General features: G+C 44.7%; 1 protein-coding gene across 1 annotated transcript in view; it reads right to left on the bottom strand.

The window, feature by feature from the left end:
• The window catches only part of LOC120046433 (cadherin-23-like), a 569,127-nt gene that overhangs the window by 280,561 nt on the left and 263,240 nt on the right, over positions 1-25,326 (bottom strand). Inside the window, exon 10 of the mRNA XM_038991662.1 lies at positions 2,272-2,384. Within this exon, the coding sequence (XP_038847590.1) occupies positions 2,272-2,384 (113 nt within the window). The remainder of the gene's footprint in view (positions 1-2,271; positions 2,385-25,326) is intronic.

Genomic DNA, 25,326 nt, shown 5'->3' with positions numbered 1-25,326 from the left:
GAAAGGGGTAATTCATATCTTATAAATATATTATATTTTTTGGGGAAAATGTTCTTTATTTTGGTCTATGAATTTTCTCCTGGTTTGCTGTAATGGTTGATTTCAATTAAGAATAAAGATCAAGGTTGGAATATATTATCAAAAAAGATTTAATGGAATTCCCTGCTCTCATCATAATACCAACGCTCTTAGAAAAAGGCTTCTAAAGGGTTTGTTGATGGATGAAAAGGTTATATCCGGAACCATATAAAGTGTTCTTCTAAATGGATAAGCTGAATAACCCTTTATGGTCACTCACAATCACACACAAACAAACAAACAAACAAACAAACAAACAAGGAATGGGCACGGATATCTGAACGGACGTTAGTATTCAAAAACTTGTGAGAGTACCATTTTTTTTGTAGGCCTATTTAAAGTAAAAATGAAATGTTACATTGTTACATACACGGATATACAGGTAACAGCCAAAATAATGGTTACTTAAGTAAATGAGGGATAAAAAGTAAATTAAAAGCAAGTGCTTCCACACAGGTGTGGTTCCTGAGTTAATTAAGCAATTAACATCCCATCATGCTTAGGGTCATGAATAAAAATGCTGGGCAGGCCATTGTGTTACCTACCATGGCTATGCCCCCATAGGATGAAAATGCCGACCATCCACAGGACACGAGTGGTCACTGAATGGTTTGATGAGCATGAAAATGATGTAAATGATATACTATTGCCATCTCAGTCACCAGATCGCAACCCAATTGAACACTTATGGGAGATTCTGGAGCGGCGCCTGAGACAGTGTTTTCCACCACTATCAACAAAACACCAAATGATGGAATTTCTCATGGAAGAATGGTGTCACACCCCCCCAATAGAGTTCTAGACACTTGCAGAATCCATGCCAAGGTGCATTGAAGCTGTTCTGGCTCGTGGTGGCTCAACGCCATATTAAGACACGTTATGTTACAGGAGTTACCTATACCATGACATTTGAAATCCTTAAATTAATAAAACAACAAACTTTAGAATGTTGTGTTTATGTGCGGCGCATTGAGGTACAGTCAGTTAAGAACAAATTCTTATTTACAATGACGGCCTACCCCGGCCAAACCCAGACAACGCTGGGCCAATTGTGTACTGGCCTATAGGACTCCCAATCACGTCCAGATGTGATTCAGCCTGGATTCAAACCATGGACTGTAGTAATGCCTTAGACCGCTGCTCCCGAGTGCATTGTTCACTATAGCCTACAGTTCTGAGGATGAACAAAGTGATTGCTTTATTTTCTTTTTCTTTCATGGGCTATGAGTTGCGTTTCACATGAAAAGGCATTTTACTATCATTGCTAGCACATTTAGCCCTCCGGTCAGCCCTGACAACAGTATTCTATTTTCCCCACTTCAAATAGTGATTACCCTACAGGCATGCACCAACAGAGGGTCCACAAGACCTGAGAGATCAATGCAAAACACTACCCAGAAAACCTTTTTTGAAACAGAATCAGTTCTATGATGGCGAACATTAGACTTCTCTATTAGCCTAGGCTACTGTTAGCCAAACGCTACCGCTATAGCACCCTGAAAACAACTGCACTCTCTCTGTCTGATGTTGTGGCATTTAGCATCATTCTGATTGGTAAAGCGAATAGAGTATTATTATTTATTTTTTAATATTCGGATATCCCCCCCAAAAAAATATTAGATTATTTTATAGTGAAATAATTTCAAATACTCATCTCTAACAAACACGTGTTCGAAACAGAGTTCGAAACACAAAAACATCTTTCAGTTTGTCTGATCCTGAATCTTTTTGTACAGATCATCTATCTATTTGTGAGTCTAAAGCAGGCTACAGTTTCTGGTAGAAAGCAGTCATCAACTAGCCTCAACATTCACTCTGACAAAACTGGCCTTTTACCAGAAATCCCTCCATCTGTTCCACACTCTGAAATTGATAAGAACATCTTCTATTCCTTCATCATCCCAGGTTGTTCCCAAGGAAGACTAGCTGTTCTCTGTCATAACATGCCTCAGGTTGGGGTGATGAAATGCACACCTGGAAGATTATACCTCACCTCCCAATGCCTTGAATTAAGTATTGATGATGTATTCTATACTGTACCAGCATACTGTATTCAGAATGTATGTACTGTATGTAACTGTGAGGGTTTACAACTAAATAAAATGTAGAGTTGGTAGTGTAGCTATATATGCTCAGTTTATGTCTCTCATTACTCCCAGGCCTAAACACAAACACAGACACAGACGGACAGACCTTGACGGTTAGAGTGAATCCGGATGAGTAGAGGGGGTTCTCTCTGTCCAGCTGTCCATTCACCGTCAAAGAGCCACTGATGTAGGCCAGAGCAAAGATGCTGTTGGTGTTGCCTGGAGGAATGAGAGGAGAGGCGGAAAGAGGGAAAGGAGAGGGGGAGAGGGAGGGAGAGAGAGAAGGAGATTAATGTAGAGGGTGAGACAGAGGAGGGAAGTGATGGGAGAAAGAGGAGAGAGAGAGTCAGTGATCCTCATCAGGTAAATTATTAAACATGCCTATTGGGTAGAGGTATCCGTAGGACTAGTAGGACAGGTGGAGGTGCTCTATGAAGTGTTTCTCTGTGTGTGTGTGTGTGTGTGTGTGTGTGTGTGTGTGTGTGTGTGTGTGTGCGTGTGTCAGTTGTGTGTGTGTGTGTGTGTGTGTGTGTGTGTGTGTGTGCGTGTGTCAGTTGTGTGTGTGTGTGTGTGTGTGTGTGTGTGTGTGTGTGTATGAAATGTGTGTGTGACGGAGTGTCTTATATAATACAGTGGCTGGCCCATGCTATAGCACTATCTCTCTACCAGTCCAGGGCTCCCCTCTGACCTCTGTCCACCTGCATCTTTGTATCTAATTTGTCAGTCTGCTCTCTGCTCTTCACCTCTACTTCCTCCATCAGCCTCTTAATTTCTTCCATGGTCCTGTGTGCGTCAGTTGGTAAAGCATGGCGCTTACAACACTATGGTTGTGGGTTTGATTCCATATGGAAATGTACGCATGCTCTACTGTAAGTCACTTTGGCTAAAAGTATCTGCTAAATGTTCAAAAGTAGTGCACTATGTAGGGAATAGGGTGCTTATTTGGGACTCATAGCATTGTGTGTTGACAGCTTTCAATCCACTAGAACAATTTCAGTGTGTGTGTATCTCTATCTTCCACAAACTGTGTCTCTATCTTTCTCTCTAGCTCTCTCGTTCACACTGGAAATGAATTATTGCACTTATCCGCCTGCCTTCTCTGCCCATCCTCCTTCCATACTATCCAATCTCCCTCTTTTTAATACTAATTAGCAAACCTGTGAAAGTTTTCATAACACAAAAACTCTCCAGTCGTGCTGATGATTATAGAATATTTGTATAAAACATTTGCCTGATGTTGCAAGAATGTTCCTGGAAATAATGTCATGTTTTGTCTTTCATCATGTCTTGTCCCTGTGCTTCCCTCTGCTGGTCTTATTAGGTTCTTTCCCTCTTTCTCTCTCTCTATCGTTCCGTTCCTGCTCCCAGCTGTTTCTCATTCTCCTAACGACCTCATTTACTCTTTCACACCTGTCCCCTATTTTGCCCTCTGATTAGAGTCCCTATTTCTCCCTCTGTTTTCCGCTTCTGTCCTTGTCGGATTCTTGTTTGATGTTTGCTGTTCCTGTGTCCTTGTTCCGCCCTGTCGTGTTCTTTGCCTTCTTCAGATGCTGCGTGTGAGCAGGTGTCTATGTCAGCTACGGCCAGTGCCTTCCTGAAGCGACCTGCAGTCTGTGGTCGCGTCTCCAGTCGTTCCTCTCTATTGACGAGAGGATTTCAGTTCCTGTTTTGGATTGACCATTGATAATATCCAGGAGAATCATTATTTGTTTATTACTGGAATAAAGACTCTGTTACTATTACGTCGCTTTTGGGTCCTCATTCACCAGCACAACAGAAGAATCCGACCAAGATGGACCCAGCGACTATGGATTCTCTCAACACTGCCGTCGAGTTCCAGGGAGCAATGCTCGGCAGACACGAGCAGGAATTGTTTGCTGCTCGTCATGCCGTGGAGACCCTGGCCGCTCAGGTTTCCGATCTCTCTGGACAGTTTCAGAGTCTTCATCTCGTGCCACCAGCTACTTCCTGGTCTTCCGAGTCTCCGGAACCTAGGGTTAATAACCCACCATGTTACTCTGGGCAGCCCACTGAGTGTCGCTCCTTTCTCACCCAGTGTGATATTGTGTTCTCTCTCCAGCCCAACACGTACTCAAGAGAGAGAGCTCGGATCGCTTACGTCATATCACTCCTTACTGGTCGGGCTCGGGAGTGGGGCACAGCTATCTGGGAGGCAAGGGCTGAGTGTTCTAACGATTATCAGAACTTTAAAGAGGAGATGATACGGGTTTTTGATCGTTCAGTTTTTGGGAAGGAGGCTTCCAGGGCCCTGGCTTCCCTATGTCAAGGTGATCGATCCATAACGGATTACTCTATAGAGTTTCGCACTCTTGCTGCCTCCAGTGACTGGAACGAGCCGGCGTTGCTCGCTCGTTTTCTGGAGGGACTTCACGCTGAGGTTAAGGATGAGATTCTCTCCCGGGAGGTTCCTTCCAGCGTGGACTCTTTGATTGCACTCGCCATCCGCATAGAACGACGGGTAGATCTTCGTCACCGAGCTCGTGGAAGAGAGCTCGCGTTAACGGTGTTTCCCCTCTCCGCATCTCAACCATCTCCTCCCACCGGCTCAGAGACTGAGCCCATGCAGCTGGGAGGTATTCGCATCTCGACTAAGGAGAGGGAACGGAGAATCACCAACCGCCTTTGCCTCTATTGCGGTTCTGCGGGACATTTTGTCATGTCATGTCCAGTAAAAGCCAGAGCTCATCAGTAAGCGGAGGGCTACTGGTGAGCGCTACTACTCCTGTCTCTCCATCAAGATCCTGTACTACCTTGTCGGTCCATCTACGCTGGACCGGTTCAGCTGCTTCCTGCAGTGCCTTGATAGACTCTGGGGCTGAGGGTTGTTTTATGGACGAAGCATGGGCTCGGAAACATGACATTCCTCTCAGACAGTTAGGGAAGCCCACGCCCATGTTCGCCTTAGATGGTAGTCTTCTCCCCAGTATCAGATGTGAGACACTACCTTTAACCCTCACAGTATCTGGTAACCACAGTGAGACCATTTCCTTTTTGATTTTTCGTTCACCTTTTACACCTGTTGTTTTGGGTCATCCCTGGCTAGTATGTCATAATCCTTCTATTGATTGGTCTAGTAATTCTATCCTATCCTGGAACGTTTCTTGTCATGTGAAGTGTTTAATGTCTGCTATCCCTCCTGTGTCTTCTGTCCCCTCTACTCAGGAGGAACCTGGTGATTTGACAGGAGTGCCGGAGGAATATCATGATCTGCGCACGGTCTTCAGTCGGTCCAGAGCCAGCTCCCTTCCTCCTCACCGGTCGTATGATTGTTGTATTGATCTCCTTCCGGGGACCACTCCCCCTCGGGGTAGACTATACTCTCTGTCGGCTCCCGAACGTAAGGCTCTCGAGGATTATCTGTCTGTTTCTCTCAACGCCGGTACCGTGGTGCCTTCTTCCTCTCCCGCCGGAGCGGGATTTTTCTTTGTTAAGAAGAAGGACGGTACTCTGCGCCCCTGCGTGGATTATCGAGGGCTGAATGACATAACGGTTAAGAATCGTTATCCGCTTCCCCTTATGTCGTCGGCCTTCGAGATTTTGCAGGGAGCCAGGTTCTTTACTAAGTTGGACCTTCGTAACGCTTACCATCTCGTACGCATCAGAGAGGGGGACGAGTGGAAAACGGCGTTTAATACTCCGTTAGGGCATTTTGAATACCGGGTTCTGCCGTTCGGTCTCGCTAATGCTCCAGCTGTCTTTCAGGCATTAGTTAATGATGTACTGAGAGACATGCTGAACATTTTTGTTTTCGTTTACCTTGACGATATCCTGATTTTTTCACCGTCACTCGAGATTCATGTTCAGCACGTTCGACGTGTACTCCAGCGCCTTTTAGAGAATTGTCTCTACGTGAAGGCTGAGAAGTGCGCCTTTCATGTCTCCTCTGTCACATTTCTCGGTTCTGTTATTTCCGCTGAAGGCATTCAGATGGATCCCGCTAAGGTCCAGGCTGTCAGCGATTGGCCCGTTCCTAAGTCACGTGTCGAGTTGCAGCGCTTTCTCGGTTTCGCTAATTTCTATCGGCGTTTCATTCGTAATTTCGGTCAAGTGGCTGCCCCTCTCACAGCTCTGACTTCTGTCAAGACTTGCTTTAAGTGGTCCGGTTCCGCCCAGGGAGCTTTTGATCTCCTCAAGAAGCGTTTTACATCCGCCCCTATCCTTGTTACTCCTGACGTCACTAAACAATTCATTGTCGAGGTTGACGCTTCAGAGGTGGGCGTGGGAGCCATTCTGTCTCAGCGCTTCCAGTCTGACGATAAGGTCCATCCTTGCGCTTACTTTTCTCATCGCCTGTCGCCATCGGAACGCAACTATGATGTGGGTAACCGCGAACTGCTCGCCATCCGCTTAGCCATAGGCGAATGGCGACAGTGGTTGGAGGGGGCGACCGTTCCTTTTGTCGTTTGGACTGACCATAAGAACCTTGAGTACATCCGTTCTGCCAAACGACTTAATGCACGTCAGGCTCGTTGGGCGTTGTTTTTCGCTCGTTTCGAGTTCGTGATTTCCTATCGTCCGGGAAATAAGAACACCAAGCCTGATGCCTTATCCCGTCTCTTTAGTTCTTCTGTGGCTTCTACCGACCCCGAGGGGATTCTCCCTGAAGGGCGTGTTGTCGGGTTGACTGTCTGGGGAATTGAGAGACAGGTAAAGCAAGCACTCACTCACACTGCGTCGCCGCGCGCTTGTCCTAGTAACCTTCTGTTCGTTCCTGTCTCTACTCGTCTGGCTGTTCTTCAGTGGGCTCACTCTGCCAAGTTAGCTGGCCATCCCGGCGTTCGGGGTACGCTTGCTTCTATTCGCCAGCGGTTTTGGTGGCCTACTCAGGAGCGGGACACGCGCCGTTTCGTGGCTGCTTGTTCGGACTGCGCGCAGACTAAGTCAGGTAACTCTCCTCCTGCCGGTCGTCTCAGACCGCTTCCCATTCCTTCTCGACCATGGTCTCACATCGCCTTAGACTTTATTACCGGTCTGCCTTCGTCTGCGGGGAAGACTGTGATTCTTACGGTTATCGATAGGTTCTCTAAGGCGGCACATTTCATTCCCCTCGCTAAGCTTCCTTCCGCTAAGGAGACGGCACAAATCATCATTGAGAATGTGTTCAGAATTCATGGCCTCCCGTTAGACGCCGTTTCAGACAGAGGTCCGCAATTCACGTCACAGTTTTGGAGGGAGTTCTGTCGTTTGATTGGTGCTTCTGTCAGTCTCTCTTCCGGGTTTCATCCCCAGTCTAACGGTCAAGCAGAAAGGGCCAATCAGTCGATTGGTCGCATATTACGCAGCCTTTCGTTTCGAAACCCTGCGTCTTGGGCAGAACAGCTCCCCTGGGCTGAGTACGCTCACAACTCGCTTCCTTCGTCTGCTACCGGGCTATCTCCGTTTCAGAGTAGTCTTGGGTACCAGCCTCCTCTGTTCTCGTCCCAGCTCGCCGAGTCCAGCGTTCCCTCCGCTCAGGCTTTTGTCCAACGTTGTGAGCGCACCTGGAGGAGGGTCAGGTCTGCACTTTGCCGTTACAGGGCGCAGACTGTGAGAGCCGCCAATAGACGTAGGATTAGGAGTCCTAGGTATTGTCGCGGTCAGAGAGTGTGGCTTTCCACTCGTAACCTTCCCCTTACGACAGCTTCTCGCAAGTTGACTCCGCGGTTCATTGGTCCGTTCCGTGTCTCTCAGGTCGTCAATCCTGTCGCTGTGCGACTGCTTCTTCCGCGACATCTTCGTCGCGTCCACCCTGTCTTCCATGTCTCTTGTGTCAAGCCTTTTCTTCGCGCCCCCGTTCGTCTTCCCCCCCCCCCCCCCCCGTCCTTGTCGAGGGCGCTCCTATTTACAAGGTACGAAAGATCATGGACATGCGTTCTCGGGGACGTGGTCACCAGTACTTAGTGGATTGGGAGGGTTACGGTCCTGAGGAGAGGAGTTGGGTTCCATCTCGGGACGTGCTGGACCGTTCGTTGATTGATGATTTCCTTCGTTGCCGCCAGGGTTCCTCCTCGAGTGCGCCAGGAGGCGCTCGGTGAGTGGGGGGGTACTGTCATGTTTTGTCTTTCATCATGTCTTGTCCCTGTGCTTCCCTCTGCTGGTCTTATTAGGTTCTTTCCCTCTTTCTCTCTCTCTATCGTTCCGTTCCTGCTCCCAGCTGTTTCTCATTCTCCTAACGACCTCATTTACTCTTTCACACCTGTCCCCTATTTTGCCCTCTGATTAGAGTCCCTATTTCTCCCTCTGTTTTCCGCTTCTGTCCTTGTCGGATTCTTGTTTGTTTGCTGTTCCTGTGTCCTTGTTCCGCCCTGTCGTGTTCTTTGCCTTCTTCAGATGCTGCGTGTGAGCAGGTGTCTATGTCAGCTACGGCCAGTGCCTTCCTGAAGCGACCTGCAGTCTGTGGTCGCGTCTCCAGTCGTTCCTCTCTATTGACGAGAGGATTTCAGTTCCTGTTTTGGATTGACCATTGATAATATCCAGGAGAATCATTATTTGTTTATTACTGGAATAAAGACTCTGTTACTATTACGTCGCTTTTGGGTCCTCATTCACCAGCACAACAAATAACATTTAATCTCTCTTTAAAGGTTCGCAGATTGTTTCATTAGGTTGTGGGAACAGTTTGGTGAGAACATTGTGGGGACATCACAAAATATATATTCCCAAAGCACAAAAACTACCCAGTTGTGTGGATGATTCTATGATTCTAAAAAGCATTCACCTTCAACAACATTCAACAATGTTCCCAGACAGGGCCGGTCCTGGAATTTCTGCCGCCCCTAGGCGAGACAAGAAATTGCCGCCCCTACAAGAATAGTCCCGGTAAGCAAAATGACATTGAAATGACGTCTAAAATACATATTTTTCCAGACGTTGAAGTTAGGTTCATTTTCGGTTCTGAATGAAAGTTGAAAATATGTCATTTATAGACGTCTATGATTGGTTTAGATTTGGTCCGGACCAAAAAACTACGTCCGTGGAAATAAAGGCTGGTCTGGACTGCACCAAAAAAATACGTCCAAAAGGCGTTAGCGTTGGTCCGTGCTTACTGAGGACTTACTGAGGACTGGAGTTTCTCATCCCTGGCTTACAGTTCCCCATGAAATGTAAAAATAAAGACTTCCGAAACACGTCGGTCCGTGTTTACCGGGGTGTAGCCTACCATGTCGGCCCGCAATGGAATGTTATGAATGCCCATCCATGTGGTAGGCCCACCATTTGTAAAACAGGCCATTGCATTGGCTTTATTAGTCCTGATTCCTGTGACTAATCAATTTAGCTATTTAATCTCTGAATAGCAGCCTCTCAACTTTATCAGGAGGAGTTATCCTGAGCCTATTTGTAATGTGCTTACACAGCGGGAAATGCAGAAGTATTTTCTTTTTGCTATGATCAGCTCTTAAAAAATGTACAAATACAAACTTGAAACCACTGATCATGACAATTTAGCCCACGGGATGAAACTACTGGACAGCAGTTGTGAGTTGCCTGATTTTCCATTCCATATTGTCCATTTTACTTTGACCTGTCCTGTTTTTAGAATATGTTGTATGTTTGTTAACATGTCAGCACATTTCTTATTTGATTGGGAGCCATTTACGTTAGGCTATTTGATCGGAGAGACCTGCATCATGTAAAACATTTCTGTCTCATTACATTGACATACATTTTATCTCCAGCCTGTAGGCTACAGAAAAGGCCACACTCTTTCTATCATATGCTATTTCTGCTACATGTTTTATGCTAGATTTTTTTTTTGTTACGGAACGTTGGTGGAGCGGTGCAGCGATGCGTCTCTCCAACAGCACCCTGCAGAGGCGTGCTGGGAATTGAAAATATAAATATTTTGCCTCCCTGTCTTTTACAAAGTGGGCACTGCTTATCATAGGGCACTCACTTACAAAGCCCATATGCCACTGGTTGAGAGAAATTGTCATTGTTTTTGGCAATAATTATGTGAGGTTTTGTGTTATTGGAGGTGCGTCTTATTCACTTTAGCTCAGAAAATGCCGCCCTCGTCAATCTGCTTCCATAGACGGCCGCCTAATCCTACCTAATGGTCCAGCCCTGTTCCCAGAACACAGTCTGTTCTTTATAGGTATCCAGAATGTTTCTTTCGATTGTGGGAACATTGTGGGTACATGACAAGGTTCCCAAAACACTAAAACTGTCCAGTTTTGCTGACATTTATATCAGAGTGCACAAAACATTCCTTTGATGTTGCAAGAATGTTGACATAACAACCTTTCTGCGTTTAGAAAGGTTCCCTTAACATTTAATTAAGTTGTGGGAACAGTGTGGGTACATTACAAGAGATAGGTTCCCAAAACAAAAAATATGATAATTTGTGATGACATTCATACAATGTTTAAGTTAGGTTGCACAGGACATTCCGTTAAAGTGGAAAGAATCTGTAGTTGCTACTTACATTTTTGGAATGAATAATACCCATTGATTCTTCAAGAATATAACTTCTTCATTTGGAAATGATTCTGACCCCTTTACTTTTTCAAAATTTTGTTACGTTAAAAGCTTATTCTAAAATTGATTAAATAGTTTTTTTCCCTCTTCAATCTACACACAATACCCTATAATGACAAAAGAAAAACAGGTTTTTAGAAATGTTGGCAAATTCATAAAAAATAAATAACTGAAATATCACATTTACATAAGTATTCAGACCCTTTACTCAGTACTTTGTTGAAGCACCTTTGGCAGCGATTAGAGCTTTGAGTCTTCTTGGGTATGATGCTACAAGCTTGGGACACCTGTATTTCGGGAGTTTCTCCCATTCTTCTCTGCAGAGCCTCTCAAGCTCTGTCAGGTTGGATGGGGAGCGTTACTGCAGAGTTATTTCCACTGTCTCTCCATACATGTTCGATCGGGTTTAAGTCTGGGCTCTGGCTGGACCACTTAAGGACATTCAGAGACTTGTCCCGAAGCCACTCCAGTGTTGTCTTGGTTGTGTGCTTAGGGTCGTTGTTCTGTTGGAAGGTGAACCAAGGCCCAAGTCTGAGGTCCTGAGCGTTCTGGAGTAGGTTTTAATCAAGGATCTCTCTACTTTGCTCTGTTCATCTTTGCCTCTATCCTGACTAGTCTCCCAGTCCCTACCACTTAAAACATCCCAAAAAGCATAATGCTGCCACCACCATGCTTCACTGTAAGGATGGTGCCAGGTTTCCTCCAGACGTGACAATTCAGGCCAAAGAGTTCAATCTTGGTTTCATTAGACCAGAGAATCTGGTTTCTCATGGTCTGAGAGTCCTTTATGTGCCTTTTGGCAAACTCGAAGCGGGCTATTATGTGCCTTTTACTGAGGAGTGGCTTCTGTCTGGCCACTCTAACATAAAGGCCTGATTGGTGGAGTGCTGCAGAGATGGTTGTCCTTCTTCAATTTTAGAATGTTGGAGGCCACTGTGTTCTTGGCCTCGACACAATCCTGTCTCTACCCTTGGGGGTAGAAGCTGTTAAGGAGCCTTTTGGTCCTAGACTTGGTGCTCCGGTAGCGATTGCCGTGTGGTAGCAAAGAGAACAGTCTATGACTTGGGTGACTGGGGTCTTTGACAATTTTTGGTGCTTTCCTCTGACACCGCCTAGTATATACAGTAGGTCCTGTATATCAGGAAGCTTGGTGATGGACTGGGCCGTATGCAGCTGGGGACGGCCCGTTAGGAAGTCCAGGATCCAGTTGCAGAGGGAGGTGTTTAGTTCCAGAGTCCTTAGCTTAGTGGTGAGCTTTGTGGGCACTATGGTGTTGAACTTTGAGCTGTAGTCAATGTTCCTTTTGTCCAGGTGGGAAAGGGCAGTGTGGAGTGCGGTTGAGATTGTGTCATCTGTGGATCTGTTGGAGCGGTATGCAAATTGGAGTGGGTCTAGGGTTTCCGGCCTTTCAAAGCACTTCATGGCTATCAGCCCTCATGTTAGATAAAATCCTAACTATAACTTAATGGGAATCTTAGCTAATGTTCTGGTAATGTTCCCAGTTTGCTGGGTATTCTATCTGCTTTCTTGTTTGGCTTTTTTTAATACCTTGGTTGTTCTGTTAAATGTTTGTACACGGCCTCCCGGGTGGAGCAGTGGTCTAGGGCACTGCATCGCAGTGCTAACTGCGCCACCAGAGTCTCTGGGTTCGCGCCCAGGCTCTGTCGCAGCCGGCCGCGACCGGGAGGTCCGTGGGGCGACGCACAATTGGCATAGCGTCGTCCGGGTTAGGGAGGGTTTGGCCGGTAGGGATATCCTTGTCTCATCGCGCTCCAGCGACTCCTGTGGCGGGCCGGGCGCAGTGCGCGCTAACCAAGGGGGCCAGGTACACGGTGTTTCCTCCGACACATTGGTGCGGCTGGCTTCCGGGTTGGAGGCGCGCTGTGTTAAGAAGCAGTGCGGCTTGGTTGGGTTGTGCTTCGGAGGACGCATGGCTTTCGACCTTCGTCTCTCCCGAGCCCGTACGGGAGTTGTAGCGATGAGACAAGATAGTAATTACTAGCGATTGGATACCACGAAAATTGGGGAGAAAATGGGATAAAATTTAAAAAAAAAAAAGTTTGTACACCATTATAGTCCATGCAGGAATTCCTGTGAGTGATTCAGTAAAGGTTAAGCATACATCCATTGTTTTCCATATCAATAACACAGGTTAAAACTAGTTAAAACCCCTCTTGACATCTTTACAAATGATTTTTCTCTCCTTCTGTTTCTCTCCCTCCCTCTTTCTCTATCTCTCAACCCTTTCTTTACCCCCCCTCTCTCTCGCTCTCTCTCTATCTCAGCTGGTTGCTGTGCTCTTTGCACACTAATTACATCCAGCAGATAGAGATGGCAGACACAAAGCGATAATATGCCCTCTCCTCCCCTCTCTCCTCTACTCTCCTCGCTCTCTTCCCCCCTCTTTCTCCCCTCCCATGTCTCTCTCCTTTCCTCAATTATTCTCACCCTCTCACCCAATGCACACCGCTTCTTGCCCCCTCACCCCCTTCATCCCATCCCCTCACTCCCTGTGTCCCTTACCCACCCTCTCACCCTCTTCTTGTCCTCTCAATCAACCCTTACCCCTCTGCCTCTCCCCTCTTCACCCCCTCAGCCCAGTAATATGATCAGAGGTGTTCTCCATTTTTATTCTAAATTGGACATGACAAATAACTTCTGCGCCTGGGTTCAATGGCACTGTGCATGCCGAGTGGCATTCAGATGCAATTGAGATTCCGAATGTCGGAAACACGTGTTGTATATAGGCCAGAATCTCTCTGCAATTGCGATATAGCTGGTATTCATACATTTGAATGCTGTCGCTGGAATCAGGTCAATGGAGAGCAAACAATGGGCTGGACTGCTGGATATCCCATCTCTGGAGTACTCAGAGAAGATGGGGGAGTGGAGTACAGCTATAATATGCTTAGCTAATTCAATTATATCCTGCTGATGCTGACTAGTACAACATGGATGTGGATGTTTCTCACCTGTAACTCTATGGCATGAGTGCATGTCTGTCGGTTAGTGAGTAAACCATGTGTAACTGCAGTAAATGGTGCAGTATATGAGAGAAATTGGTGGAATCCCTCTGCTACACTCTTCTACCTAAAACCAAAAAGGGACAACCCTCTAGAAGAACCCTGTAGAAGAACTCTTATGGTTCCACGTGTAACCTTTTTTCTAATACTGGTTTCAAACATGATCATGAGCCTACTTAGTTAGCATGACTGACAGCTGACAGAGCCAATGACACAATGACACACTCCAGCACCACTCCACTCTCTGTTCTCTGTACAGTACACTACACACTCAAAACCAATGGTTAAATACAGTGCTAAATATAGGTTAAATTGCTTGTAACCATAGCGGAACCCTTTTTGGTGCTATATATAACTTTTTTTCCGGTTCTATCAAAAATAATTCCAAAAATGTTCTATATAGCACAAAGAAAAGGGTTCTGCTATGGTTACAACCCTTTTGGGGCTATATAGAACCCTTTTGAATGGTTCTTTATAGAACATTTATGGAGAATCTCAAAGGTTCTCGGTAGATCCTTTTGAAGAACCATACAGTTTTATTTTTATTTTGGTTAGGCAGATTATTGTTAATATTCCATAGGTGTAATTTTGTCTAGAACCCAAAAATGTGATCATATTACTCCAGTGCTAGCCTCCCGACACTGGCTTCCTGTTAAGACTAGGGCTGATTTCAAGGTTTTACTGCTAACCTACAAAGCATTACATGGGCTTGCTCCTACCTATCTTTCCATTTGGTCCTGCCATACATACCTACACGTACGCTACGGTCACAAGACGCAGGCCTCCTTATTGTCCCTAGAATTTCTAAGTAAACAGCTGGAGGCAGGGCTTTCTCCTATAGCTTAATTTTTATGGAATGGTCTGCCTATCCATGTGAGAGACGCAGACTCGGTCTCGACCTTTAAGTCTTTATTGAAGACTCAGCTCTTCAGTAGGTCCTATGATTGAGTGTAGTCTGGCCCAGGGGTGTGAAGGTGAACGGAAAGGCACTGGAGTGACGAACCTCACTTGCTGTCTCTGCCTGGCCGGTTCCCCTCTCTCCACTGGGATTCTCTGCCTCTAACCATATTACGGGGCTGAGTCACTGGCTTACTGGTGCTCTTCCATGCCGTCCCTAGGAGGGGTGCGTCACTTGAGTGGGTTGAGTCTGACGTGATCTTCCTGTCCGGGTTGACACGCCCCTCGGGTTCATGCCGTGGGGGAGATCTTCGTGGGCTATACCTGGCCTTTTCTCAGGGTAGTAAGTTGGTGGTTGAAGATATCTCTCCCTCTAGTGGTGTGGGGGCTGTGCTTTGGCAAAGTGAGTGGGTTATATCCTGCCTGGTTGGCCCTGTCCGGGGGTATAGTCGGACAGGGCCACAATGTCTTCCGACTCCTCCTGTCTCAGCATCCAGTAATTATGCTGCAATAGTTTGTGTCAGGGGGCTAGGGTCAGTCTGTTATATCTGGAGTATTTCTCATGTCTTATCCGGTGTCCTGTGTGAATTTAAGTATGCTCCCTCTAATTCGCTATCTCTCTCTTTCTCTTCTCTCGGAGGACCTGAGCCCTAGGACCATGCCTCAGGACTACCTGGGCTGATGACTCCTTGCTGTCCCCAGTCCACCTGGTCGGAATGCTGCTCCAGTTTCAACTATTCTGCCTGCAGCTATGGAACCCTGACCTGTTCACCGGACGTGCTACCTGTCCCAGACCTGCTGTTTTCTACTCTCTAGAGACAGCAGGAGCGGTAGAGATACTCTGAATGATTGGCTATGTAAATCCGACTGACATTTACTCCTGCGGTGCTGACCTGTTGCACCCTCTACAACCACTGTGATTATTATTATTTTACCCTGCTGGTCATCTATGAACATTTTAACATCTTGGCCATGTTCTGTTATAATCTCCACCTGGCACAGCCAGAAGAGGACTGGCTACCCCTCATAGCCTGGTTCCTCTCTAGGTTTCTTCCTATGTTCCTGCCTTTCAAGGGAGTTTTTCCTAACCACCGTGCTTCTACACCTGCATTGCTTGCTGTTTGGAGTTTTAGGCTGTGTTTCTGTATAGCTCTCTGTGACATCGGCTGATGTAAAAAGGGCTTTATAAATACATTTGATTCAATGTTATTATTGTGTTAATTGACAAGTTGAATCAGGTGTGCTATCTCTGGAACAGCTGGGGGTCCCTAGGGAGAGAATTGAGAACCACTGATTTAGTCAATAGTTCTCAATTGACACAAGGCCATACATGAGTCACTGACCATAATCATATATAACATTTAAATGGCATAACACAACAGATTAAATCAAATGGAATGACACTCATGGTTGCACAAAAAGACATGTGAGCAAACTACAGTACACACCAAAATATTCCAATGTCCTGCCGCCCCTGGGTTTCTGTACAGCACTTTGTGACATCAGCTGATGTAAGAAGGGCTTTATAAATATATTTGATTGATTGATTGATCTGTAAATACGAATAAAGGTGTTAAATTAAGAGCCTAGTTGGTTTAGCCAAAGAAAAAGACAGGGACCTTCCCACTAGCCATGATTGGCTGAGATAATGACTGGGCTGGACTGTAACGGCTGTCCTCCTCCTCTTCGGACGAAGAGGAGGAGTAGGGATTGGACCAAAGCGCAGCGTGATCATTTGACATAACGAAGTTTATTAAAGTAAAAACGAAAAACGAAAACACTTCAACAAACTACAAAATAACAAAACGACGTAGACAGACCTGAACATGGAACTTACATAAATACACGAAGAACTCACGAACAGGAACAGACTACAAACAAACGATACAGTCCCGTGTGGTAACATATACACGGGACACGCACCTTCAGGCTAGTGCGGGGAACAACAACAGGGCACACTGGACTCTCAAGGCGTACTATAGGCCTGGTGCGTGGTACCGGCACTGGTGGTACCAGGCTGAGGGCACGCACATCAGGGCGAGTACGGGGAGAAGGAACAGTGCGTACAGGGCTCTGGAGACACACAGGAGGCTTGGTGCGTGGTGTAGGCACTGGTGTTACTGGGCTGGAGACACGCACCATAGGGAGAGTGCGTGGAGGAGGAACAGGGCTCTGGAGACGCACTGGAAGCCTGGTGCGTGGTGTAGGCACTGGTGGTACTGGGCTGGAGCGGGGAGGTGGCGCCGGATATACCGGACCGTGCAGGCATACTGGCTCCCTTGAGCACTGAGCCTGCCCAACCTTACCTGGTTGTATGCTCCCCGTCGCCCGACCAGTGCGGGGAGGTGGAATAACCCGCACCGGGCTATGTAGGCGAACCGGGGACACCATGCGTAAGGCTGGTGCCATGTAAGCCGGCCCGAGGAGACGTACTGGAGGCCAGATATGTAGAGCCGGCTTCATGGCACTTGGCTCAATGCTCAATCTGGCCCGGCCGATACGAGGAGCTGGTATGTACCGCACCGGGCTATGCACACGTACAGGAGACACCATGCGCTCTACTGCGTAACACGGTGTCTGCCCGTACTCTCGCTCTCCACGGTAAGTACAGGGAGTAGGCGCAGGTCTCCTACCTGACTTCGCCACACTCCCTTTTAGCCCCCCCCCCCCCAATACATTTTTGGGGTTTCTTTTTGGGTTTCCAGCCACGTCTCCTTGCTGCCTCCTCATACCACCGCTCCTGGGCTTTAGCTGCCTCCCTCTCTTCAAAAGAGCGGCGATATTCCCCTGTCTGAGCCCAGGGTCCTTTTCCAGACAATATTTCCTCCCAAGTCCACGAGTCCTGGTTTTTAGGCCGCTGCTGCTGGTTCCTCTCACGCTGCTTGATCCTAGATTGGTGGGTGATTCTGTAACGGCTGTCCTCCTCCTCTTCGGACGAAGAGGAGGAGTAGGGATTGGACCAAAGCGCAGCGTGATAATTTGACGTAACGAAGTTTATTAAAGTAAAAACGAAAACCGAAAACACTTCAACAAACTACAAAATAACAAAACGACGTAGACAGACCTGAACATGGAACTTACATAAATACACGAAGAACTCACGAACAGGAACAGACTACAAACAAACGATACAGTCCCGTGTGGTAACATATACAGACACAGGAGACAATCACCCACAAACAAACAGTGTGAACAGCCTACCTTTATATGGTTCTCAATCAGAGGAAACGTCAAATACCTGTCCCTGATTGAGAACCATATAAGGCTAATTACACCTGACCTAAACATAGAAACACAAAACATAGAATGCCCACCCCAACTCACGCCCTGACCAACTAAACACATACAAAATTAACAGAAAACAGGTCAGGAACGTGACATGGACATGCTGAGAGAGGAGTTTCAGATTGTTCTGCGGTGTAGCATCTTGTGTCTATAAACTGAGCTGCTCGTTATGTGTAGATAATCCTTCCTACAGTTTTTTCTAAAGATATAACGTTAGCTATGGAGAACTGCAAATATGTTGCTACTTTTCTCAATAACATTGCTGCCCTGAATGTATGGACTAGTTGTGATGGGGCCATGCTGGAGGACGATCAGGCCATGCTGACTCTGACTCTGAAAATGAATCAGACGATGAGGAATTCCCTGATTTAGGTAAAAACTATTTCATTGAAGAATACATTGTAGAGTCTTCTGATGACGGTGATAGGTAAGAAACTGTGCAAACTAAACGGAAACGACACAGGACATCTTATTTAATGAAACTGGTTGCAGTCTGCCGTGAAGCTTTCATCCATGTATACGGGTAATAATCTAGCTACAGTTTCAGATATTATATGTTTCTAATTGCAAGTTAAGGCTTGCTGTTAGCTAGCCAGCTGGAGTTCGATGCTAGCTAACGTTAACATTGAGTCTAACTTATTTGGTTAACTTTAGCTATGACAATCAGTTTGTATTGCTAGTAACGTTACTTTATGGATTGGGATTATAGTTCATTTTTTTGTGTAACGTTAGTTATGTTTTCTCAGAATGCCATTTCACATTGCTAGTTATCTTCTTCTGGCTGCAAGCCCGAGGCCGGCCACAATATGACAACAGCCACTTCAAGTGCAGGGCGCGAAATTCAAAATATATGTTTTAGAAATATTTAACTTTCACACATTAACAAGTCCAATACAGCAAATGAAAGGTACACATCTTGTGAATCCAGCCAACATGTCCGATTTTTAAAATGTTTTACAGCGAAAACAGCACTTATATTTATGTTAGCTCACCACCAAATACAAAAAAGGACAGACATTTTTCACAGCACAGGTAGCATGCACAAAGCCAACCTAACTAACCAAGAACCAACCAAACTAACCAACAAACAACTTTATCAGATGACAGTCTTATAACATGTTATTCAATAAATCTATGTTTTGTTCGAAAAATGTGCATATTTCAGGTATAAATCATAGTTTACATTGCAGCTACAATCAGAAATTGCACCGAAAGCAGCCATAATAATTACAGACACCAACGTCAAATACCTAAATACTCATCATAAAACATTTCTGAAAAATACATAGTGTACAGCAAATGAAAGACAGGCATCTTGTGATTCCAGCCAATATTTCCGATTTATTAAGTGTTTTACAGCGAAAACACAATATAGCGTTATAGTAGCTTACCACAATAGCCAGAAATACAAGCCATTCCCCAGTAGCAAAGGTTAGCGATCGTAACAAACCAGCAAAATATATATAATTTTTGACTAACCTTGATAAGCTTCATCAGATGACAGTCCTATAACATCAGGTTATACATACACTTATGTTTTGTTCGAAAATGTGCATATTTAGAGCTGAAATCAGTGGTTATACATTGTGCTAAAGTAGCATATTTTTCCCACAACGTCCGGATATTTTTCGGACACTTTTTCTGACACACATATTCTGACCAAATGACTATTCATAAACATAACTAAAAAATACATGTTGTATAGGAAATGATAGATACACTAGTTCTTAATGCAATCGCCGTGTTAGAATTCTAAAAATAACTTCATTACGACATAAGGCTTACGTTATGGCGAGCGAGTGCCCAAAACCTGGGCGCAAAACTAATAGTACACAGTTCGACAGATATATGAAATAGCATCATAAAATGGGTCCTACTTTTGATGAGCTGCCATCAGAATGTTGTACAAGAGATCCTTTGTCAAGAACAATCGTTGTTTGGATTTAGAACGTCCTTTTTCCCTCTTGAATTAGCAAGCGCACTAGCCAAGTGGCGCGAAGCTCTCCTTCCTGAACAAAGGCACACAACGCAACACGCCTAACGTCCCGAATAAATTTCAATAATCTAATAAAACTATATTGAAAAAACATACTTTACGATGATATTGTCACATGTATCAAATAAAATCAAAGCCGGAGATAGTAGTCGCCTATAACGACAGCTTTTCAGAAGGCAATCCCCGGTTCCTTCTCGCGCCTTCCTGAAAACAGGAAATGGGTGACACGTCATTCCAAGAGGATTTATTCCAACTCAGACCAAGATAAACACTCCATTTCTTCTCTTACTGCCTCTTGACATCTAGGGGAAGGTGTATGACGTGCATGTATACTAATACGTATCATGCCCATTTATAGGCAGGACCTAGAACAGAGCATAGTTTTCAGACTTTCCACTTCCTTGTCAGGAAGTTTGTGCCAAATGAGTTCTGTTTTACTCACAGATATAATTCAAACGGTTTTAGAAACTAGAGAGTGTTTTCTATCCAATAGTAATAATAATATGCATATTGTACGAGCAAGAATTGAGTACGAGGCCGTTTGAAATGGGCATCTTTTATCTGGCTACTCAATACTGCCCCTGCAGCCCAAACAGGTTATAGCCTAATGCTAAAATATTTGTATCTGGAATTTGTCTTTCAGCATCAGTAGAACATGCCTTACTCTCCTCCACCTGTCATACAAGGAGAATGGTCTAATGCCTCCCATCAAAAAGAGAGCTGGCCCAAGCAAGCACAGGCAGCAGCACAGTCATCAACTACATGTACCATTTCTTCACCAACTACGGAGTTGGGAAAACACGTGTTGGCCTGAATTGTGATAACTGCAGTGGCCAAAACAAGAACAAGTTTGTGCTCTGGTATTGTGCCTGGTGGTCTATGCACAAACTCCACCACAGTCTGGACCTTCACTTCCTGACCACAGGCCACACCAAGTTTGCCCCCAAGTTTGCCCCCTGGTGCTTCGGCCTCATCAAGCAGCACTTCAGAGATTGCTGGTGTTGTGAAGGACAGCACTGTGACAGGGGTCAACATCCCACAGCTGGTTGGACTGTAGGATGGTACAGTGCTGGTGGAAAGCTGTGGCTGGCAACAACACCTGACTCCGTACTTCAGGCCACTGCCACAGGTCAGGCAGTACCAGCACTTCAGGTGAAAATCATTTTCATTGCATTGCATGAGGTTATTATTCTTATCTAAACTTGGGAGGTGAATTGATGTTGTGCAGGGTTGTAAATGTCTTCAGATTTTTTTTGTTATTCCATTTTACAGCTTCGATGCTCTGGAGTTGTTGTTGTCGCCAAGGAGCGTTCAGACTGTCAGGACCAGGTTTCTGCTGCGCAACGCTGACATCCTTCCTCCCATAGACGGTCTGCCTATACAAGCACCACCTGGACTGGACACAGCTAGAAAAACTTATATTTTTAAGAAAATCAGGGTGTTTTGCAACGAAGAGGCAATGGACATCACATGCCCTGCACCAAAGTCAAAAGCAGGACCGAAACAGGCTCTCCGAATATAGATTCCCCTCTTATTGCATAGTTCGGACGGACCAGTCATCAGCACTATCTGCAGTGCCTCTATTCAAATGACTCTTTCCTAACACACACGCCATAAGTTGATGCTACAATTTTTTTATATCCTGCTGCTCAGCCACTTTGTATGCATATAACTACCTTGTCTATCACTGATATCGTTATTGATATTGTTCTTGTATTTAATTTAATTTTGACACGATCTATTTCTGAATTTGCTACTATGCAAGTAACTATTTGGCTGTACCGTTTACACCTTCTTTAGAGACCCATCCACTTAACAAGACTTAGCAAAATATTGATATATAAAAATGAATATTGATATGTGTGGTCGTAACATGATTTTATGACATACCACAACAATATCATGTGACCAAATCAAGTGTCCACCACATAAATATATGACACATCCACATACATATATGACACATGCATCTGTTTATGTACTGTACATGTACACCTATCTCAGGTTTCAACTCAGGTTGCATGGCCTTAACTTATGTATGGAATACTATGTAATAAGTGTGTGTGTAACAGTATATAAAGTATGCTAATGTACTGGTGGGAAGGCATTTGGGCAGTGGTCAAAAGTACTTAAGCAAAAATACTTTAAAGTACTACTTAAGTATTTTTTGGGGTATCTGTACATTACTTTACTATTTATATTATTGGCAACTTTTACTTTTACTTCACTATATTCTGAAAGAAAATAATGTACTTTTTACTCCATACGTTTTCCCTGACACCCAAAAGTACTTGTTACATTTTGACAGGAAAATTGTACAATTCACACACTTATCAAGAGAACATCCCTACTGCATCTGATCTGGCAGACTCACTAAACAGAAATGCTTCGTTTGTAAATTATGTCTGAGTGTTGGTGTGTGCCCCTGGCTATCCGTCAATAAAAAGAAAGAGACAAAATGGTGCTGTCTGGTTTAAAAAGGAATTTGATATTATTTTTAGTTTTACTCAAATAGGACAATTTTTCACACACACACACAAATTAGCTGTCATGGTGTGTGGCCCTATCAGCTCTCACAGTGTGACTTCAGAATTAGACGTTCATCGATGTTTCTCAAACGTCAAATTTCAAAGTTGTTCCAAACGTCAAATTTAAAAGTGTTTTAGGTTAGGCATTAACTCTGATTAACTTTGTACTGTTTGGGTTAAGTTCAGGCATTATCTACACATTCTTAAGGTTAGTAATTAACTCCAAAATGGTTAAGGTAAGGGTTAAGGTTTGGGATAGGATTAAAACAAAAATCTCCAAAACAACTTTCTATCCCTGGATTTGAACTTGCAACCTTTGGAATTAAAAGCAGATGCTTACACCCATCCCCATCGGCCATCCCCGTCGACAACGCCGTAGCACAGTGGTCACCAACCCTTTCTGAGTAAACATCACTTTCACAGTCAAAAAGCAAGCCAAGATTTACCGCTCAGATTATGTTTTTAACATGACATAAAAACATGTAACATTAACCTAATAAATAAAGTTCTGTAGGAATGAGGCTTGTGCAGTTGGCATAATACATTATCACAGCATATTGGCTATATGCCTTATATTTCAAAACTTGAGCTTTGATAACAAAATAGATAAGTTGGTGTAGCACTTGAGAGGTACAGCTAAACATGAATTGAAATAATTAGCAAATTAGCTTTTTTATTTTACTGGACTGATGCTGCCTGCATCTGATGGTCATGGTGCTTTCAAGACAACTGGGAACTTGGAAGAAAAATGTGGTAAAATCATGACGTCAGTGATCTTCAGGTCGGAAAGTCGGAGCTCTAGAAAGATGCCATAGATGCCAACTTGGAAGTCCGAGTTGGATGACCGTTAACTATTTTTCACAGTCGTATCAATTTTTTTTCATAGTTACCAGTGGTCTTGAACTCACTGAAATCAGAAGTAGAAGATTTTGAGTTCCCAGTTATTTTGAATACAGCATTAGTCTCAGCGGAGGGAGGGAGCAGCAGAGGGCCTGCCTCTCACAGTCCCTGCTCTCGCCTTCCTTTCCTCCAGTGAAACTGACCAGAGAGAGGGGACACCATCTTCCACCTGTTGGCGAAACTGGAGTTGCACTGCATTTGCCTCATGCACAAATACATTTTGTTCCTATGACGAAATTAAATATTTAAGTGATAATGCCCTAGAAGCCGTTGTTTGGAGGATATATTCCACAAGATATGGTCCTGACACAAGTCCCGACATAGATCTAGGGTAGCTACCCAAGCCGCCTGGTCGTTCGTTCTATTGGTTCGGTTGCCATACTGGCTGGCAACTTTCTTATCCCTTGCTTGCTAGCTAGCCAACTACAGCTAACTTACAGTCACGTCAAACACTACAACCAGAATAACAGCAAAGTAGCTGCATTTGCGTTTGTTTAAGTTGTTTTCTGGTGACATTTATTTGGATACATCCATATAACAATGAGCTAATGACGGGCGATTTCGCCTGGCGTAGAAAATGTGCTCTCTCGTCAAGACACTTGTTCAGAGGAGCTAGCCAACAACACAGCTAACACAATCACTTCAAACGGAAGCTGGAAAGATAGCAAACTAGCTGCACTTTAATTTCGTTTTACCTGTTTTCTATTGATAGTTATTTGTATATACCCATAAAAATGATGGGAAGAGGCAGTGTCACACGCAGGCAAGAAGGCAGGCACACACACAGATGCTGGCAGGCACATACACAAATGCAGACAGGCACGTATGCAGGCGTGTGTGTGTGTGTGTGTGTGTGTGTGTGTGTGTGTGTGTGTGTGTGTGTGTGTGTGTGTGTGTGGACTGTGTAGCTAACTTACAGGAGTTGATACTAAGATGTGAGAAATGAGAGGATTGCCAAAGCTCTCAAATTACCAACTGTAGTGGACTGGAAAATGAGAAACGCATGCAGTGTTTCTCAAGTAGCATACCACACACACACACACACACACACACACACACACACACACACACACACACACACACACACACACACACACACACACACACACACACACACACACACACACACACACACACACACACCTGTGTTAGTTTTTTTAATCGCTTTGGTACTATTTTCACAAGTATGTGGTCAAATTTCAGAACTCTTAGTACAACACTCAAAACAGATCATCAAAAAGGCTGTTTTTTCAAAACTTTAAGCACATTTTCAATTGAATAACTAAAAGACACATTTTCACCAACCCTAATTAGTGTTAGAAATACCTTTCATAGAGACTAATTGCCTTTCACAATGCAATGCTCACAATACTTTTCACATGATTCTCTTCTAATTAGTTTAAATACATTTGACCATCACTTAATCTAACTGTGCTAAATGGTTAGGATAGACAGCGATGGAGGAAGAAATGAAAGAGTTTGTGGACAAGGTCCCCGTCAGAGAGGTGGGCATGGGCCCTATCAAAAAGGTCAAAGAGGTAGGCATGGGCCCAATCAAAGAGGTCAAAGTGATGTGCATGGGCCCCCCTTCAAAGAGGTGGAAATCAGAGAAAGGGAGGCAGACGGCAGGGAACTGTTGTGTCTAATGAAGTTTGGGCCATTGTCATTGACCCAGGGGTTAAACAGAGGCCTTACCATTGCAGAGGGTGCCAGATTAGGTCACCCCAATCTGAAAATAACTACTATCTCTTTGTTCATGAGAACATTTTGCCAAGAAAAAGGGTAAGTCTGAAGGATATGCACTATGCTTTACCATTACATTGACATGAAATGACATATTGTAATGAATGTACATTCACACAATGTTTTACAGTATTCTTACAGTATGACCTATTGAAGTGGCTTGCGAAAGTTTTCACCCGCTTGGCATTTTTCCTAATTTGTTGCCTAACAACCTGGAATTAAAATAGATTTTTGGGGGGTTTGTATCATTTGATTCACACAACATGCCTATCACTTTGAAGAAGCAAAATATTTTTTGGGGTGAAACAAAC

This window comes from Salvelinus namaycush, chromosome 4, assembly GCF_016432855.1.
Source record: "Salvelinus namaycush isolate Seneca chromosome 4, SaNama_1.0, whole genome shotgun sequence".
Lineage (NCBI taxonomy): Eukaryota > Metazoa > Chordata > Actinopteri > Salmoniformes > Salmonidae > Salvelinus > Salvelinus namaycush.
The sequence above is the reverse complement of the archived record's forward strand: the minus strand, read 5'-3'. Positions and strand labels throughout refer to the sequence as shown.